At 38.4% G+C, this 21,611-nt stretch overlaps 1 protein-coding gene across 10 annotated transcripts in view; it reads right to left on the reverse strand.

Moving 5' to 3' along the window:
• The window catches only part of DISC1 (DISC1 scaffold protein), a 200,629-nt gene that overhangs the window by 118,347 nt on the left and 60,671 nt on the right, over positions 1-21,611 (reverse strand). For all 10 annotated transcript variants that reach the window (XR_014618305.1, XR_014618306.1, XM_084284389.1 and 7 more), the window contains 3 exons: positions 19,746-19,875; positions 15,648-15,883; positions 516-570 (listed from right to left, as the gene is read on the reverse strand). Coding sequence is in view for 8 of the 10 variants with exons in the window: in XM_084284389.1 (XP_084140515.1) it covers positions 516-570; positions 15,648-15,883; positions 19,746-19,875 (421 nt within the window). In the remaining 2 variants the exon portion in view is untranslated. The remainder of the gene's footprint in view (positions 1-515; positions 571-15,647; positions 15,884-19,745; positions 19,876-21,611) is intronic.

A 21,611-nucleotide genomic window follows, 5' to 3' on the forward strand; every position in this document is an offset into this window, starting at 1 on the left:
ATTAAAACAGAAGTATGACGAATACACCACAACAATTATTTTGGCGTTTTTATGACAGAGTGAGAAATAGATTACTGGTTTATTATTAGTGAAGGAGAGGGAAAAAGAGGAACTATATTAATATTCTTCCTTCACTCCAACCAAACCAGTCAGGTAGGAAAGTAAGAAGCAAGAGGGGGAACATCTATGACCAGAGTTAGCGCTTCATGAAAAGAAAGCGAAGGAACCTCTTCCTAAATTGAGGCCAGCAACAAGACTGCTCCCTGGCAAACATAAGGCAAGAAACAATAGATTACTCCATCTGCTTCCTTGGAAATAATCTCTGTGGCCTGTCCAAATGTAAGTATCTTTTTATAGAGTGTCTGTTTAGAAACATTTAAATGCAAAATCTGTTCAGAAGAAACACAACAAAACAAACTTTCCAAAATACAGACAATTTATTAAAATGCAAGATATTATCTGCTTCTCTAAATATTTTGAAGAAAAATGAAAACTGATAACTGACGTGTACTTACTTTGGCAGTAGTTTCTTTAATGGACGTGCTGAACGATTGTTCTTTTTCCTGAAGGCTAGAAGGGATTAAAATAAAATAAAACAAAGTTGACCTTCTCTGCTCATCACGGTCTGCTTCACAAGACACATTTTCATATGGAAGCACATAGGCTTTCAGATGACTCATAACAGCAGAAAAAGACAAAAATCAAGATAAAATCCATAAATTTCTATCCAACTTCTATCCACTTAATCCCATTTGTTTGCAAACTGATTTATAGAGTAGCTTTACAGTTCTTAATTATCAGGTTATAAAATAAACACATTTCACCATCTAAACCACAGTGATGATTACTTGTGTAACTATTGTATCTTAGAAGTTCAAAGCAGGGTCCAGGGCTGGCTCTTCGCTAGGCTACCAACCAAACACCTAACAAAAAGGCAGTTCTAGCTGAGTTGGCACTCAACTATCCTCTTACAACCCAGTTTCTAACTCTGCCAGGAAAAAAAAAAGGCAGTCATTTGTTCTCATGGTAATTTTAAATATCACTACTCTTTTTCTTTAGTTTAATGAAAACCTGCAAAATATTTGTACGAAATTGATTCGAAATTCATCTGAGATTTTGAGCATAATCTATGCTTATGTTAGCAAATCCAAGATTCCCTTCCATAAACAAAACCACATAAGTTTAGCACTTTATTGAATTTATATTATTGAACATAAAATAACTCTGTAAATTTATTTACAAGCACTAAAGATACGAGTTACATTTTAACAAAGTTCAAAGATTCAAGCCAAATCAAAGGCCAGGATATAGACATTATAGACATTATTCTTGCCACAGTAATAGTTCCCTCCCTCCTATTTTGTAGGTGTACATTTTATACAGTGTTCAGTTACATTATCAGGCACCATTTTCTTTTCCGTATGACACCTCAATTCAGTGTACATGACAGTCAGCACTCCCCATCAGCAGCATTTCAATTCTTCCTTTTAGCTGCATTGTAAAAATTCTCCTCCTTTCACAGCCCAAGAGTGATATTCTTCCTGAATAAAGAACCTTTAATCTATTTCTCAGCCTTTCTTTAGTGTTCATCGCTGAAGTACCCAAACATTTCAGAAACATCACAGGATTTATTTCAATGATACCCTTGCAAGATAAGGCAGCTCTGTATTCATTTTCCAGGTGACAGAAACACAAAGGCGCCGCCATTCAGGATGCACATTAACACCCAGTGCCCACTTCGATGTGCACACAGGCCCTGCTGCCCACCTCTGTGCACTTCAGTTTTTCTTTCTAGAACTTGCTAATTCCTATTTTCCAAGCACAGCACTTACTGAGTTCCTCTTCAAAAGCCAGCACTCTTGTAAATCCTAATGCAAACGTACACCAGGTTGGAGCTGCATTCAGTTAGTGAGATCTACAGGAACTGGGCTGTAATACCCGGCCCAGCTTCACACGGGAAGCAAGACAGACTCAGAGGCAGAATGCAGCTGGCTCGTACATCATTTAATTGCGTTAATGAGGAAGCTATTTGTATTGCTTTCCCTAATGCCCTGCTTCACGGTGCGCACACCTTTTCGGCCTGCAGAACAGCAAGGCCAAGCACCTCATTAACACCACAGCACGCCGGGATCCCTCCAGCTCCAGATGAGGCAGGCCCCTCAGAAATAGCTTATAGCACTGTCAGCTAACGCCTGTGCAAAGCAACAAACACAAATACAGCTGGCCAGCCCCACACAAGTGGTTTAATAACATTTCCCACGTAGTATTCTCCAATTTCTCCCTTAACAACCTCCTCTCCAGCAATACAGGGGCAAAACGCGAAACACTACACGTGAAATTATGCCATTAACAGCGTCCTGCCTGCCTCTGGGCATGCCAGGGGAACAAACTCTTTCGCCATTTCTCTTCTCAGACTGGGGAGCTCCCAGGGACTTTCAGCATCAACCACAAGCAGCGTTGGAGCTGGCCAGGTTACGTAAAAAAGAACCGGGCTTTGTGTACAGATGTCAACTGGGAGCAGCAAGGCTGCAGTGTGTAATTGAATGAATAATGGGTGGCTGACCCAATTGTTCTGAAACTGGCTTATAAAATTCAACTCTAAAGATCCAAGACATAATAAAACGTAAAGTGCAGTTATAGCCAGAAGAACAACAGTATGAAGACGGCACCTCTATTTAACAGACCTCCTCAGTGTGCATTTCCTCTCATCTGTTTATTTTCCTCACAAAAAGCCCCCCTCGCTCCCCAGGTTCACATGATGGTACACTCCCCTGCAGAACTCACATAGCTAACAGCAAGTGAGATCAATTTTTAATTTCTTTTTAAACTATACACCCAAAAGAGCGTTACAAACTGTGATCTAGCTGTAGAGCCCTTATTGCTAACAAGGATGCACAAACCCATGTGGACTTTCAGGTGCAGTGCTGAGTGGGAAAAAAATACCCTCTTTATACTCTTCTTTCTTTTTATTAGCATCTATCAAGTCACCGAAAAATAAATATGGAATCACACGCTGCCATTTCAATGAGAGCAGCATTTTAAGAGATAAATTTATATTAATCTGAGCAATATCAGTAAAGAATAACAGCATCAAATAAATTATAGTTCTAACTCAAGCTAGTGATAGGCATTAACCACAGACTGTAATCAGTTACAGCATTCATGCAGGCTCTTACAACTGTATTTTTATTATTTACAGCATGAATTTCACAGTAGTATTTTATTTTGAATCCGTTAGCCTTCAGCATGCTACTGTAGGAATTCCCTATCCCTTGTAGGGATTAGTCTATCATATAATTCACACGCAACAGTCAAAACTGGGTACAAACCAGTCAGGGTTACCGACTACAAACTGTTTATAACCAAGTTTATTCCCAGGCTTTCTTCTTCTGCCACAAAACACTGTCACAGAGAAGCCCCTCACAAGCTTTCCAATTAACTGACAGGCTAATGCTCCAGCTGACCCGCAACAGAAACCAGGCGGTCAATACCGATTCATTCTACCAACAAAGGGTTTTAACAGCCACGATCTGTTACATGTGACTTGAACCAGAAATACTATTTTCTTTTACCAGCACCCTGGAGCATTATATTTCATTTTAAGAGGGGTATGCTGTCTGCTTAGAAGTTGCTTTACTTACGACTATCCAGGGAAAACGGCTTTAAAAAGAGCTCCTTAGAATAACACTGAATTCTTGCCTGGGAAGAAGGCCGCAGTTTTGATTCATTGCTATTCTTCTCTGGCAGAACAGCTAATCAAGAATCTGACTGCTTGTCCTCACAGTCGCTGCAATCTATTATAAGGACCATTTGCAAGTTACTTCTCAAATTCAATATAAGCCAACTCCATCACCGAGAATGTAAAGTTCTTGACCTGACTGATAGGAGGACTAGAATAAGACAGGAATTCAATTAACGCAAATTTAAATGACTAAATGTAGGAAAAGAAAGGTTATTAACACTTGCAGAACTGACAGCAATCTATACATCATATGCAATTTTCTCATTCATGCAGATAGCCATATAGGCTATTTAAATTGTTTGCAATGATTTACACACATTAGGATCCTAATGAGGAGAGAAGAAAAGCAATGTAGACTTGCTACATCATTGGGTCTCGTTGTATACATATCAGACCAGAATAGGAAAGCAGAAGCTAAGGAATTACCCTTTTTGGATGATAAATGAAGTAACACATTGGCAAAACATGGACTTCAGCTGAAGAACTGCAGGAGGATATGGGAATATTACACATACAGGACCTGAGGCTGACTTGGCATGTAATAACAGACTATGTGAAAAATTTTAAGACCCAACTACTTCAAGCAAGCCAGTGTCTTGTAAGTATCTCATTTTAGTGACCTTGAGGAACACAGATATTGAGTATGTCGAATTGTAATAATATAGTTGGAAACTGCTGAGATAATGCTCACAGTCAGAAATGGTGTGCAGGCAAAAAAAAAAAAAAAAAAAAAAGGCAATGATTCAGAGATTCAGAATAATAGGGGATAGCAAAGGCACACTGGGAATTGAGTGGTCTGGTCACTCTACCACATGCTTCCTACATGACCAGAGAAGACATTAAATGTTATTATATGACAGTAAGTATTTAAAAAGCCTTTTAAAGAATATTCTAAGAAGCTATGATTTACACGCAGGAACTGCAGATACTATGGAAGTAGCTTTGTTCAGAGGAAGGCTGAGTAGCACAATACTGGGAAGAATGGCTTTCTACTAAAGGAAGGCATGTTTCTGAATTTCTTTCCTTCCACTTTGCTAGTATACTTCCCTTCACATATGAGACTATTGTCTACTCATGTTTGGCTTCCTAAGAAAAAATTCAAAGAATGAAAATGGGCAAAGGCAAGTCATGCTGATCTCTACATTCAAGATATATAAATATATACAGAAACAGTTCCTGTATTAATGACAAAATATACGTACATTGACAAAAAATGTAGTCAGAATGCAGTCTCTATAACTGCACAAAAGAACGTGCTACATGTGGTACCAGTATAAATAAATAACTAAATTCTATACTGGAAATTCTTATTTTCATAAAGAAACTGAGCAAGCATCTCTGACCTAAGCCTGCAGAGACTGAAAGACCAAGGGTGCCCTTTACAGCAAGTATTCTTCCTTACATTACTGCCACCTAACAGACTATTCTAGGTCCTGCTATTTCACTTTCTAGCTCCATAGCATATTACAGTCAGCAAAAACCATATTTCAATTCCTTTAAATCCAGATACAAGTCAGAACAATTTAAAATTACTTCTATTCAGGTCATATGTGTATGAGAAAGCATAATGGGCTGAATCTCAATTCATATGAATATGAATTCCCTCCTAAATAAAACAATTATTAAGGAGTATTTTCATGATTATCAGCAAATTCAACGAGTTTACAGTGTTGTTTGAATTTGGCCTTTGAGTAGTAAGACTGCCCGATAATCGATCAATAACCCAATACAGCCTGCAGAGAGCGTGACTTTTCTAACTTGAAGTTTCCTAACAGAATGCCTTCTCAGATTCTGAAGTAACAAAAAGCTGTGCTCTCTCAGAAGATCAAAATACACCAACCAAGCCCTATACTTGTAATCTTTATTCTAGCAGCAAACAGAAACTGACCTTCCAAAAAGCCTTTGTCCAGACCTTTGTAAAATCAGAAGTGTTACTCAAGGAACATTTGGTGTAAACATCTACCACAGCCTACATCAAGGCAAAAATCCAACAAAAATCCACCTGAAATTTTAAGTCTGGGTACATCAGTGGGCCTTTAAGGAATAAATCCACCATATAAAAATCAAATCAAATGATCAATAACTTTCTTGTACTTTTACGGTTCCCTTGATGTGCATATCTCAGACGGCTTTGAAGACAAGTCAGAAAAAAATAAAAAAGGGAGGTTTTGAGCAAAACTGTACTTAACAAGAGGCAGCTTTACCCTAGGCAGGTACAACTAGAATTGAAAGAAAGAATAAGAAAATGTACTGAAGTTTTCTTGAGAAAAATTAAGAAAAATTAACAGTCATTATTACAGAAACCACATGCAGATTTTTACCAGGACAAGACCTACAGGGGTGTTTCTGGTCCTGTGCTTCTGCCCAATTAAGAAGTTTCAGAACTAGATTGCTTTAAGTATACTACAGTGAAACAGCACTATGTTATATATTTATCCTTCTTTTTTTTAAACACTCCACCACAAAGTTTGAGTCTACTCAGTCAAGACACTGGATGACAAGTTCATCTTCATTCTGTGTGATCTGTTCATAAACCTGACTTGCTACACATCTGGATGTTACCATAAGAGAAAAGCAATATGTCAGCCAAACATATAACTTCCTTTTCAACTTTGTGCAATGATCCACAGGCCTTTGAACAACAGGATATACACATAGCATATCTCGAGATTGGGAAACAGAATCCTCCCTGAAATGTAAGTCAGAGTTTTCCAAATAAACTCTGATTTTTCCTTAGATATACAGACCATGGAAAACTTCTATAAGAAGACAGAGCTGGTTAAACATTGATAAAAATGCAGAATTTCTGCTGAACTGAATAGTGAAAATCCAATTTCTCTATCTAAATCTGTTGGTGCTGTTGAGGTGTGGACTTTGACACGAAATAGAAGGAGAGAAAAGTGTTTAATTCATACTGAAGAGGAAATCTGTGGCAGTTACAAGGAATAGTCACCTGAATAAGAAGTAAAACACAAAGTGTCACCTTGGAAAGTTTCCAACCTCAAAAATTAATCTGATTTGAGACAAAAATTATCAAGAGATGTACTCCAAGGTATAGGAGCATTGGACCTTCTGCACATTTCAATCTGCAGAGTTCTCCAAGGCATATGGCATATGAATGAGAATCCAAAATTATTCACCTAGCTCTGAAACATCAGAGTTGGTTTTGCTCCAGCAATTTGCTGTTCTACCTACTATTTCGCAGAGAAGTATTTTTTTTTGTTTTATGTCAAGGATGACCTCAATACATAAGCTCTTTTACTCAGTGTTCATCAAGAAGCAGTCCTAGAAGTACACTTTCCCAACATTTTTGTACAACCTCAGCTCAGCAGGAAGGCTTCCCACTGACTCATGGGGTGCTGGGTGACTGCACTTGCCTTTGTCTACTCTCAAAGACTAAGCCTTGGTCATATCTATGTGAAATGGACTATAATAACAACTCACCACCTTGCCCAAAAGCTCTTACTTACACAAGATTTCTAAACTGAGACCACCCTTATTTGCTGCCATGCTGCCAAACATTAGCTCCCATTATGGGAGACTCGCAGAAAACTCGGAGTGTTAGATGATACTTCGTGATCTTATGCAAGAAAGATTAATAAGGTTGGTTTTGTGTGTTTTTTTCTTTGTTTGTTTGTTTAACATAAAACCTCTCCAACAGAAACAGCTAGTCCACAGTCACTTGAAGATGCTGCTGGCATCTTCAGTAAAGATTCCAACCTGAATTTTCATTGTTAGGTATTGAGAAATCTTCTGGCCTTACAGAACACCATTCAGACAGCTGAAGTGTCTGCCTGTTTCAAGCAAGCACTCACACGCTGCTGCGCCGCCCGCCACTCTCCTGTCAGCTGCTGCCACAGCGCAGCGTGGTTGTCTCAGTTGTTGTTCCAGCTGCTACCTGAAACAGGAGCATCAGACTGAAAACAAAGGCACAATCGAATTCTCTCTGCAGCAGCAGTTCAAAACATCACAACACTTTCCCCACATTTTCCATTGTGTTAAGAAATCTCCATTCTTCTACTACATCTTTCTGTAGTGCGTGAGAGAACTGCATATAAGCCAGAGCCTGCCCAGGACAGCTGCAATTATTCTCCTAAGAATAACATCCTCTGTACTTCACTGACCAAAAGGGTCTATCCCTGGACATCGTTGTGAACTGTTTCTCTTTATTACATACAAATTCACTATCATACACTGACAGGGACAGCTGGTCATTTTTCCCCAAAGAGGAATAAATCTCTTTAAAATGCACACGTACCCAGAGGAATCAGCACATATGGGGCCCGGACGTTATGGGCTGCTGCATCCCACTGGATGCTGCTAAGGCAAGCAGGAAAAACCAGATGCTCAGCAGGGAAAAACAGATTCCTCATTACACTGCACACATGGGTACTCAAGCGGATGGTACTCACCTTTCTGCTGTGACTTTTTTCCTTCTACAATCCTGCTTTGAAAGGATAAAAACCTGCCTCCAAGATTGCTCCAAAATATTTCGGGCTGCTAGCAGTGATCTATTCTCAAGGTTTGAAGACTTATTTTCTCCTTTTCTTGCTGTGTTTCCAAGCCCTTCTGTTCCTCCCAAGGAAGGTCAGTGCCTGTGGTGCAGAAGCAGACTTTGTGGAAGCCCTTTTCCTCCCTACAACAGAGGTTCCCACTGCACCACTAGATCTGAGTCACGATGAACCGCAGAGCCATGGAACAAGGAACTGGGCTCAGAAACAGCAGCAACGCACAGGCAACTCTGTGAAGTTGCTCTTGCCACAACTTCTAACTCTGGCAGCTCCTACCTTGGAGGAAGCAAATTCATTTCATGTGCTGAAGCACAGACAGACATTGTCTGGCATGCCATTATTCGGTATAAAGTCGCTCTCACAAGCAAGAAAGAAGAAACAAAGCCACTTGCCTAACAGGTCTACCCTTCCATCCTAGGCAAAGAACAAGAAAATTAAATTAATCCTAGGCAGACAAAGTGGAGAAGAAACCTCTTATCTGTCTAAAAAAAAAAAAAAAAAAAAAAAAGAAAAAGAAAAAGAAAAAGAAAGTTGAGCTTTCTAACTAGTCAGATCACAAAACAAGAAGCAGGCTCCTTCTCTCACCTACAACTTGACCCTCACAAAAACTTGTAGCAAACTCCTTTGAGGAAGCTGAGGCAAAAGTCTCCTCAAAACACAAACCCAGCTGTGGGACATTGCTGAAAATGACACAATCACATTATCACAGCTTGGGCTGTGGTCTGACGTTTGAGATGAAATTTGGAGTTTCCCTCAAAAAGCCCTTGTGGCAGAGGTAGCTGGCTGTGTGGTCAGTCACTCTCCCTGCAAATAGACTGGGGAATTTCCAAGGGCAGGGTCTTCCGCAGATGCCAAGAAGCATCTGTGCATCTGCTCCTCTACTGCAAACTGCTGCAGTTTTTGTGAAGGTGACTGAAGCCTAGCACAAAGAAAAAGAAAAATTAATGGATCATTAAACAAAAGAACTACGATTAAAAACACAGGGCACCATGCTACCTTCATCACATCTAGCTATAGTAGCAGCAGTGGTGCCAGCACTGCTTTATTCCAAGAACCCCATAACTGTATTTTGGTTCTTCTCAGAATGTAGTCAGAGAAATTTCCTACCACAGAGTTTTAAAATTCTGCATTAAGCTTTAGAAAAAAAAAATAAAATCAGAGCAGTTTGAAAGGGCCCTAAGTCAAGACAGTAAGGCTAATACTCAGGCTGACCTGTGCATCCTCTTCATGTCATGGGAAATGATTCTTCACTGATCCAAATTAAGTCAACATGAGCAGGCCTGAGGGGAAAACTAAAGCTGTCAGAAGTCTTGAAGACTCCCATGCCCAAAGCTTACGACTGGGACACAAGTGAACAACAGGAAGAGCAGTTTCTGGTGCTGAGCAGCACTTCTTTGCATGGCATATTCCATATGTAAAAAGTGGTTTTCAATTCCCACAGACCCACAAAGTGGAATTAACTGAACAACTGAGGTGACTGAGGGCTCAACTCTTCTTCACTTCTCTTACCTGATGATTAAGCCCTAGCTCTGGTGGTCACTACACAAGTTATCTGCTCTGTCTGTGCATCTGACAGCTCAAGATGCTCATTTTAATATGCACGTTTGTAAGAGGGAAACAAAGGGAAAGAATAGCTCTTTTCTCAGTCATCCGTTTTAACGTTATCCTTTCTGTGGACTTCCAATATTTTACAGCAATACGACATGTAGGTATGGGGGGTGGGGGAGAGAAAGAATTTCAAGAAGATCAAAAGGAGAAAGGTTGCCATACAAAGTAAGAGACAGTGCAGAGGAAGGAGACCAGAAGCTTTACCTTTTCACACAGCACAAGAGCAGAATTTCAGGATCAGACACATATGCCCCCAAACACGTGCTTATTACTTCACTGGTGAAATACAGATTTATCTGGGAAGGCGAAGGACAGTTAGGATGTGACAATCTACACCAGGAGAGGTACAGACTGGTCAGAAGAACAGAAAGCTTTTCTGTCAAGGAAGCACCAGAGGATTGCTGACACCCTCCAAGAGCAGCACGCAAAATCACCCACCAAGGGAAAGACACAGAAGTAAATTAAGTTGCATCAGAAGGATGCAACAGCAACTTCCAGAGAAGTTGCCGCATAATTATGCAGTGTGCTAAGAGGTCTACTAATCATCTGGTCTTCATGGTCTGATTCATAACACGGCATGGTAATCTCTCAAAATATTCAGGAAAAAATAAAAATTAAAAAAAAAAATGAGATTATTTTGCCCGTCTAACCAACATCACTTTCTATATGTAATCAAGCATGATCAGAATTGTGAAATCCTGAAAAAGTACAGACAACAAAAACAGTTCAAAACATCCCCCCCAAACCAAAGTACTCCCTTAAGTAAGGACTTAGAGTATCAGGCATGCCCAGTACAACTCATTTCTCTGCTATCCTCCACACAGACCCATCAAATAGCCAGAAACATTAGCATTCTGTGCACTGTAGTAGAAACTTTTAGATGCTATAAACCCATTTCATCCCTTTGCTCTTTGTATTTGCATTACCCCTCTATTCCCAGAGGATATTTTTAATATGTATGCATTTGCTCAGAAATAGCCAAAGAAAATCTCAAATCATACATTTAAAAAGGACTTTCTCAGACAGCATGCACATTATCTAGCAAACAACAGGTACCTTTTTGGAAAGATAGGGTGCAATTTGTTTTGCTTTTCCTAAATGCAATTCTTTAAAGCTAAGACTTTTGTGGAAAGGCTGGTGCAAACACACATGGCTGTATCATTCAGGACTCTTCAGTAATTTCACAGAGCTTGCTAACCACTAATTTGACTAGGAATTTCAAGAGACATTACTTTGAAGAACAACAAAACGTGTACAAAGCCAACTCTCCTAATGAAAGTTGCCCATTCTGAACAGTGCTTCTACTTTTCCTAACCTAACAAAGGAAACTACATGTAAGTCTTGTTTTCTCCACTTTCCCGAAGAAAATCAACTTCTCTAAAAATAACACCTTCTTTGGCTTTACCAGGCTTTGGCCTCAACTGAAGTTGCTGAATGCTCTGAGTATATTCCAACTAATAAGGTTTTCAACCCCCTGAGCATTTGTATTTCACTTTGAATTAATCTTTGTCAGATGAGCTCCAGGCATCACTGAAGCAGAGTGAACTGGTTGCATAAAACTTCAAGTTCAGTTCCTTCTGCCACCAGCCCTGACAGTGCTATAACAACTAATACACAGTAGAAAATTTCCATAACTGCTGAAGATCCCACACATGCACTGCGGAACAAATTCTTACTAATTAAAAACTGCTCCATGGGAAGGGTGGAAGAAGAGGTGGAGTATTCAAATATTTTGAAAGATATTTAATTGAATTTCTTTCTTTCAAGCAACATTCGGTGCCCAGACAATAGTCCATATGGAACTGTGCGATTTATTTTAAGGATGACATGCTGTAGAGTCACATACATCTGGAGATATGGGTAAAACCAAAAGAAAAAAAATGCTAAATGAAACTAAATATGAACATAACGAACAGAAGCATAACAGACTTCCCCAGTTTTCATTGTGATGTGAAAAGAAACAAAAGGAAAAAAAAAAAAAAAAAAGAGAGAGAAACTGAAGAGACACTGAAAAGAGTAAATCAAATAATTAAAATTGTCTTATTTTATAATTAGAAACTCCACAGTTTCAGAAATACATTTTAACTGTCCCCCTTTCCAGCAAAGTTTACGAAGAGGATTCATTTTGTTACCTTTGCAACCTCCAGGAGAAAGTACTTCACACTTAACACTTAGACCTATTTTTCTCTGATTTCAGTATGTCATCTTGAGTTAAAACACAAACGTGTCACGGCACACACAACACCAGCTGCTCCCACTTCTTGAACACATTTCTAGCACACAACCCCATGCAAGGGAGCTGATCTTTTATACTGCAATTTCCTTCTTTTAGAATAATGATCACACCCTTTAATTTACCAAGGGTAATTAGACCTGTCTTGAGCAAAATGATGATGTTGTATGGTCTCAACCTAGATAAGAATCCCTGTCAAAATGGAAGTTCACATATTTGATTGCACATTAACTGGCTATGTTTTAACTTAGGCCCCCAGTAGCCCTCACCAAAGAGCCCAGGGTAAAGTGTGTAACATTTGTCTTCAAACTCAAAGCATGTTATAGTTACTGACAAAGGCTTTTTGTTTTCAGAAAAAGTCCACCACACAAAAAAGATAAACAAGACAAAACAAAGGATTATTAATCTTCCTGAAAATAATAATGCTTGACAGGAAAAAAAAAGCTTGAAACAACGCTCAACCTAATGTCACACTGACTTGCACTCCTCCTTCTGCACATTTTTATCTGGGTAATTATTCTTCATTTAAGATGTTCTCTCACATTCCCTGAAGTTTGCTTTAATAAGTTGCTGTTTAATAACATTAAGGCCAAGAAAAGCTAAATAATTTGTATTTTTATGGTGAGCTGCGAGCCACTCAATATGATTCATTATAGCACAGATTGTTTAAAGAGATGCTTCACATCAGCCCTGCGTTATTCCAGTGCTGAAAGCAATTCATGTACCCAACAAATAATTATGCAAAAGCACACTTTATATAGTACTTTACTGACTAGCACAATGCAGTTGGAATAAAAACACAATATTTTGCAACCCTATACCCAGGAGCTTGTCATTTATAGCCCATCAGTATTGAACGACTTTTGACATAAGCACTGTTCTTTAGTAAATGTGCATGAATAATAGGTTCATTTCTCACAAAGATAGCCCAAACTTTAGAAGACTTTCACGATTTTCCTTTGCAGTGACTCAAAATCATATGGACATTTCCAGATTTTTTTTCACATTATATATCCCAGGACTTCAGAATTTAAAACTAATATGCTGAACTGGCTTAGTCAAGTTTTTAACCTCTTACCTAACATACTGATTTAAGCCAATGCAAGTTGCAATAAGGGCAATTCTGGCTAGATATGGGACCAAAAAAAGAGTTCACAGCAATGGTGGTCAAACACAGGATGCCCAGTGAGGCAGCAAGATCTCAATGCTTGGAGATATTCTAAACTTAGACAGATGGGGCCCTAAGCAACCTGATCTAACTTTGAAATAGTGGTCCTGCTTTGAGCAGGAGTTGGACAAGATGACTTCCTAAATTATTCTATAATATTTTAATGGGCTGTAGCAGACCAAGAAGCCACATCATACACAGAAAACTCCTCCAATTTTATTTTATTTTTTTAATTCACAGAGAGCCACCATTTCCTGCAAGGGAAAGAACCTGTTGAACAGAGTGAAGGGTACACCTTGCTTCTTTGAAAGACCGCATCAGCCAGGTTGTGACATGTTCCTACCAGTTCACTTTTGCTTCTCATTTGAAAAAAACAGTACGCTAGTGCTTCACCAATGGACAGTTGCCAACTCCCTCAACAAATACAACCCACCATATGTCTTTCCCATCTCAGCTCAGTGCTATAACCATCAACACTCTCCACTCTTCCTCTTGCCAATTTGCTTTGTTGCCCTTTGCCAGATTTCTGCATTTTGCATTCCTGGATACATTATGGCCCAGAGTAAGAAATGTCACTGAGCAACTCCCTTCCAGGGTACTGAAGTTCTCAGCAGGTAAGAGCTGGCTTTGAAGCTGCAGGTTCAGATCAAGTCAGGTTGCAATGGACCTAAATGCAGAGATTTCCACTTTCTGAACCAAGGGCCATAGGCTCCACGTGACTATGCAATAGGTGGGCATCTCCACCATTGCCATCAGGTCACATACAAAAAGCCTTTGTACTTGACAAGAGCACACAACTACCGCCTGAAGTAGGAGATTTAAACTGTTCCTGAAGGCTGTCAAAGATGCCTGACTAAGCATGCTTACTCATGCATGCCAATCTAGCATTTATTCATCCCAATCTACAACTGGGGAATGAAATCTGATTATGGTAAAAAGAGAAAAACCTGATGATCATTGGCCCCCATGACACAAAATTTGATCAATACACAAAACTAAAACAGAACAAGGCCCATTCAAAGCATCACAAAAAAAAAAAAAAAAAAAAAAAAAAAAAAAAAAAAAAGAACAGAAATTATTTATCTTTATTAAAGTTCTGAACTCACTGCCAATAACGAATGCCTGCTTTCCCTGAAGTCATTGCGTTATTCATGGCACTGGGCACTGGCGAGCAAAGCACTCAGAGAAAGTTGCTCCTGAACCAGTACTAATTAAAGACATCTTTAAAGAATATTCCGAAGAGTTAAGTGCAACTCAAATGTTGCATCAGCAGTCTGAGAGAAAAAAAAAATCTGAATATTCTTTTGTAGGCAAATCCAAAACTAAGAGAAAACTCAAATCAAAGCATGGGTTTTCAGACAGACTGCTCGAGACCTTTTATTCCTCAATCTCAGGAACACAAGTAAAAGCAACTATTAAAACAAACTAAACAAGTCAAGAAACTATTTCCCATAACCTAATTTAAAATTTTAAACAAACCTCAAAAGGTTTTGGGATGTGTCCTCTACGAGACGTTCTGCTGACTTAAAAAAAATCTGTATAAATTAGCACGCATGAGCAGCAATTCCTCATGAATGTTAATATAACTAAACTAAATCCAATAAACATGAAGAGAGGAAAAAATTGCAAGCAACATAGCTATTGCTTATCTGGAAGGAATGAAAGTTAGGATAAACAGGGATTTTGTTTTGTCCTGGTGACACAGAAGAAGTAACACTTTCAAAGTTCCATCACCAACATCCCATTGACTGTCAGTAAAGTTTAGGCCCTGGAGCACTTCTATTGCTTTTGTAAATAAAGATGAGGTTATTTCGAAAAGGTTAGCAAGAGTAGCAACTTTTCCATTTAAGAGAACCGTGTGCTGTGCATTTAACTGTAGGTGTCCCAGAAGTCTTCAAGCTCCTTTCCCTGCTACCTCAATTCCACTGTCTGAGCCTAACGCTTATCACAGCAGTGTTTATTACGACTGGAAGTTCACTGAAGCAAGAAACATCTCTAAGATTTATCTGGATGGTGCCTAGTGCATGTTTTCAGACTGCAAGAAACACATTGCAATTACTGCATTATCAAACCAGGGAAAAAAAATCCAACGGTTAATGAAAATAGCTTAAATTGATGACAGGTATTAACAACTGGTGGATTCAAATACTTTCTGTAGGTGGCTTTCTACCATAAAATAATATGAAGTACAAGACTTTCAAATCACTACAATGTCTTCCTTCCTGTAGAAGTATATTAGTATCTGTTCTTAGAAATTTTCAAGTGTCTGAACCCAGCTAATTAGCTGGCACCATTACCAAGAAAACAACTGGCAGCCAACTCAACACCACACTGGGAAGGTACAAGACCCTTTACATCACTGACAACATATTGATATTTAAATACCTCTTTATTGTCCCCGGAAGATCCAAACTGAATGGAATTTGATAGGAGGATGCTAGCGTGTCATCCACAGCCTTGCTTATTTCCTGTAGTTCTCTCAAAGAAACACAGCCAAGTAAAGCAGTCAGTTCACAGTCCTGTGACTGAATAAGCCTATCTTGTTCCTCAATTTCTCTTCTTAGCTGTTGATCTTTTGCTTCCAATACAGCCAGCCTTGCTCGGAGGTCTTCAATTTCTTTCTGCATGGAACAGAAACCTCAGTTTACTATGAACAACATTAAGGACATTGGTATGTCCCTAAAATAATGTCTTAGAAGCATCTTGAATTAAGGTTGCCCGATTTAGCACAACACTAGATGAGAAGACAGCCTTTTGTTGACATGCAAAAATCCTTACATCTGTTGTGTTTAGAAACTAGCATTTCTACAGTCTGAAACTCCCCACCTGCATTTCAACACCGTATGGCAGGTTCCTCTGCCAAAATCAACTGCAACAGGCACCTTTTCCCTTTAAAATACACCAGTTTAAAAAAAAAAAAGAAAAGAAAAGAAAAAAGATCTCAGTTCAGCCATAATCACAGAATCCTGTGTCAGACTGACAGCTAAGGTGAACAACCATCTATCCATCCTGCTGCAGGATATCCCTGCAAGGGTTCCTCCAGGCTTCCCATTCAGTATCTGGCACAGGACACAAGTGGTGAACCACTATCTAGTCCTTTTTATTATTATTTACTTTTAATTGGAAACACAAAATCCCTCCCCCCAACTTGATAAATGACCGAAGCTTCACCTTAGTTGCACTAATTCTGCCAGAAGTTTAAACACCACATATTATGATAGTGATGTTTCCTGCAAAAGCGCGTTCTAATTTCTCCTTGGAAACCCAACAGATGGCTTGCACCCAAGGAACAAGCACTTCATAAAGGAATTTGGGTTGCTGAGTTAATAAAATTATTTAATATATCGTTTTTGGCTCATTTTTCCCAGAATTTGAAAAGGAAATTTAAAAAAAAATACAAATAAAAATCGAACTACTCACGATCTAAATTGCTGAACGTCATGCTGGAGAATTTGATTCTATTCCTACATTTCTTACAGTCTTTGTAAAACTTTGCAAGCCCTTTAGCCTATTATCTGCACACACAGTCACAGATTGAATGTTCACCATTTTCCATACAACCTAAAAGAGGGGTCTCTGAAGTACTATCTATAGACTCTCAACAGAAATCAAAGCTTGTAATTTCATACGACCTTATTCAGTCCAGTTAAAAAAAAAAAATGGGGGGGAGAGAAAAAAAAAAAAAAAAAAAAAAGGAAAAAAGGACCTCTTTCAGGTAAGTAACTAGGCATTACAAAACTGACATTAAAAATTACCACAGAGCTTTTAATGATAATTCACTACTTGATTCTCTATCTGTAAAATTGGCATCTCTTCAACCAAAGACAGTTGCACAGAAAAAATTAAGTGGTTTTGAATCACTCAGATGCCATGCTGATTGATGGTGTAAAAAGAGCCAATTCACCAAAATTAATAAATCTGCATCCAAAAGAGGGTTTGAGCGGTGTACAGTAAGAAGATTTTGGGGCTGAATATCAAGTAATGAAGATAAAATGCTATTTTGAATATCTCAACAAGTACTTCTTCAGCAACGTATGAGAGATCCAGAAAAAAACAGCATGCTTTTATAATTAAAGACTCAAGACTTTCACAAAACATACATACCATGTGCAGGTAACTGATTTTTTTCTTTTTTTGTCTTTTTAAGTGCTTCACTTTGAAACCTTAACATTCTTCAAATGTTTTCAGTGAAATTTAAGCAAAGCTTAGTTCAGTAATGCTCATCTTATAAACAAACATATTTTATGCTTTGTTGCACTATAAAAAGCTCCCTGACTCTCCATGAGTATTACTTAAAACAAGAAATAGTCCCCTGCACAAGAAAAGGTTGAAACGGCTCAAAAGAAATCAAGTTATATTAGTGCTGTGCAGTACATACATCAATTATTTTCCACCTTTGTTTTATTATTTACATTTCGCTATAAGAAAATAGAGTGGCCCATGTTTCAACCCACGGGTGTTTGTCAAGGACAGAAAGGTCAGCAGGCCAAAAACATCAGTGTTGTTTCTTTGAGTCTCAAATCAGGCTTTTAGTGTGCACAAAGGACAATTCTGTCTCTGTATTACTAGATTGGGAATACTGCCAAAATCTTAATAAGCCCTACTTAATACAAAGACCTTCATATTCTTTGCAAATGTCGTAATTGCAATCACTGCAATAAGCAACCTACAAGGGAACAGAAAAGGAGATGAACAGAATTTGGTTTTACAAACACACTTTTAGTACTGAAATATTTTTACAAGTTAGATAGCAGAAGCATACAATCTGCATTCACAAAGAAAAAGCTATTCTTCTTTGGAACAGTTCACGTTTACTCTTGAGAGAATGGAAATTTTAGCCAGTAAACTGGAATTTTCTCTCTTTTCCAGAAAGGCCAAGAAACCTTTAAAGTGTTCTTAGGGCAGCCTCCAGGAATGGATAAGAAGGACAACGCCTCAGCATGGAGCAACAGATGATATTTAGCTCACTAAACATAAGCTAGAGTTTTACTTTTTGCATTTGAGTTTAAAACTGGGATTTCTAACATGACCACTAACCGTTACTAATTGTGAACATCAAACTTCACTTAGGGCTTGTGTTGTCCACAAAGTACAGATTGCAGTAAAAACTTTACTGGGTAAATTTGAATATCATCACAAGCTGTATCAAAGCCTTGAATATAAATGCAGAACCAGCAGGACAGAGGGTAGAAGGATAGGGAAAATAGGGCTCAGAATATAATAATAATAATAATAAAGTTATGTGAGACTTTGGGACAGATTAAAACCTTAACAGATGCTGGAAGCCACCAATCATCACAGGTCAGCCTCTTCTAGAACTTAAAAATCACAAACATTTTGATCAAAAATAGCATGCCTGTAAAGACTGTGGCTAATTTGTCCCTAGTGTCACTATACAGAAAAAAAAAATCACCTGGAGTAAGCATTAAAACATTACCTGGCATGAAATCTTAAGCACAGCAGTTTTCAGATGGATGGTTTGATGCAGTTGGCTGGGTATCGAGATTACCAAAACTAGTTTTCCAGACACTGGTAACATTAAACTAGACTATATCTGTTCTTACATGTTTATGAAATAAATCCAAACAATGCAAAGATAATGACTAAGATGGAGCAGTAAATTATCTGAGTATGACTTTGCAATGGCCATCTAAGATTTTTTCACCATTTCTTTCTTCTTATATATATGTTTTTGTTTGTATACACACATATTATTTAACTATTAGATCAAAGGAAGAAAAGTATTAAAAATAATGAGATTTCAAGGAAAGAGCAGAGAAATAAAACTAAGATGTCACACTTCTGAATGTTACCACCAAGATTTAAAAGGAGATGGAGCAAAGACCTATACTAGACAGCAAACTGAGGTTTTTGAAAGGAAAAAACAGAGCTAAACTATGCTTAAACGGCTTGCAGATTTAAAATTGGACAGAAGCCATCTTAAAACATTCCATTTGCCAACACTACCACGTTGTGGCATCACGTATCAGTGTAAAGTTATGCTGGTAAATGCCAACTGCTCCGTGATGATTGCTTCATCCTAATGAAAGGTATCGATCATCTTCCAGGAACAAAAGCTGGTAAATCACATATTGATAATCAAATCTAACCAGAAATGGATCAAAGATTGCGTCTGTCTAAATTCAGTTTTCAAATAAAAATTTCTGAAGATCGATGAAAATTAAAAATGGCAAATTAGGACATAAAGAGCACACTTAAAAAAAGATAATGAGGAAAGTTAAAGCATATACACAAGCCACTGAGCCTTCCAGCTCTGCTTTTCTTTAATGAGATTAACACAGCTCCTGCGGCTGCCATCTCCAATCATCACTTGGATTATCAACTGGACTACAGCCAAGGCTCTAATTGCTGCACAGAACAAAGTCACTATTACAATAAGTTTATTTAATTCTGTGCGACAGCTTACAAGCTTTTTCCCACACAGCACTGGTTCACTGAGAGACAACTTGGCAGTTTTGTTACCTGTAGCCACTTCTTTTCTTGAAAAAGCTGCTTTCGTTTTGTGGCCGAAACCTGCATCCTCTCCTTGTATGTGGATCTCAAAAGTTTATGTTCGTTTTCATGCCAAAGCTGGGTTTCCTCATTTCTAACCCTTTGAGGGAGGTAAAGACAAAAGCTAAGAATTAGTGTTATCACTGGGTATTGACTGTTTCAAGATTAAAGAGGTAAGAATGCTGCATGTTACCTTCAGATTCATAACACTCTGCCACCAGAATGATTACATCTTAAACAGATACACAGTTAGTGAGCAAGACATTTCCCTTGGCATATCTTCCTTTATTATATCAAACATTTACACTGTTTTTACAACACGCAGAAGAAGGAAAAAGGAAAACTTGTATAGCTTCAGGCTTCCCCCAGCTACTTCATTTTTCAGAAATTTATCATTCACCGCCTTGAAATAGACAAAACTAAGGCATGTAATTTCCATCAATACAGAGAGAAATCTCTTTCAGACAGAAGTTTAGAAACTTGCCAAAGCCATTTTTTTGCAGCTTCTGTCAGCTTTTGGAACCCACGCTAGAGATCATCTGGAGCGTTTGCTCCACAATGCCAAGTTTTATTTCTCTCTTGCACAGCGAGCTCTTTCAAACTCGCAGTCAGTGGGATTCCTCACAGTGGTCGGTACAGCCCTCAGCTGTAAATCTTTGCATGATTGGACCCCAAGATAATCAGCGCGTTACATTAAGTGTCAAGTTTATAATCAGACTCTCAAAATGCACCTGCAAACAACGCAAACCTATTTTGCCATGTATGTTTCTGCGTAAAGGCATGCACACTTGTAAGGCCAATGGTGCTTCCATGTCCATCTCCTGAGACAAGTACCTACATTTCCACATGAAGGGTACTGATGCATTTTAGTAGCGTGTTTAAAATAAATAAATAGATAAAACTTTGTCTCAAATGAAGGACATTTTTGAAGCATGATTTCCCACTGTAATCTTACAAAACAAAAACGTAAACGCCACACAAAAAAAACATGCATCACAGGTGGTGTAAGCGTGATTAATCACACAATTACAATCTCCATGCACAGCTGTTTAACAATGTAGAACATAAGATTCATGTCTCTTCTGCAGCATCATAAGAATACACGCTTTACTCCCTCTCCAAGTGCTGTACTCCCTCTCTGTGGGCTAAAATGTACTAAAAAGGGAAAAAAAAAAAAAAAAACACAGTTCCAAAATAAACGGCATTATTACTTAAAACAAAATTCATGTAACGATTGTGAATCTTCATTTCTGCAACAACACAGTAAATCAGGCACCCATGTGTGAGGTGCTAGGACATCTGTGTATCTGTGCCTTGCCTTACTGATTACAGGGGCTTCAACCAACCACATTTTCCAGCATTCTTTTTTTTTTTTAAAAAAAAAAAAAAAAGAGGTAAGGATGCTACATGTTACCTTCAGATTTATAACACTGCACCACTAGAATGATTACATCTTAAGCAGGTATACAGTTAGTGTAGGGTTTTTTGTTTTTTTTTTTTGGTTGGTTGTTTAAAGCAAGCTGCATCTTTCTGAAAATTGCATGCAACCGAAATTTCTAAGCAGCTGATCAAAATCTAGAAAATATTACACAACAACCAAGGTTTTCCTGAGAACCCCTTGGAAATCACATATACATCTGCCTGCTTGGTATTGAGGAAACAGAAACAAAATCTCCCTGATCTCACTGAGCCTGTGTCACCACACGAAGCCGGTATTGTTCCTAACCTAAATATAACCAGACTTGGCTCCTACCACATGCCCCCAATATCCCACGTCAACTCTGAGTGCATTTACCTAAAAATTCATCTAATAATTCAATCATATAAAACAAAATC

The sequence above is a fragment of the Netta rufina genome (genome assembly GCF_964035555.1).
Source record: "Netta rufina genome assembly, chromosome: 3".
NCBI classification, from domain to species: domain Eukaryota; kingdom Metazoa; phylum Chordata; class Aves; order Anseriformes; family Anatidae; genus Netta; species Netta rufina.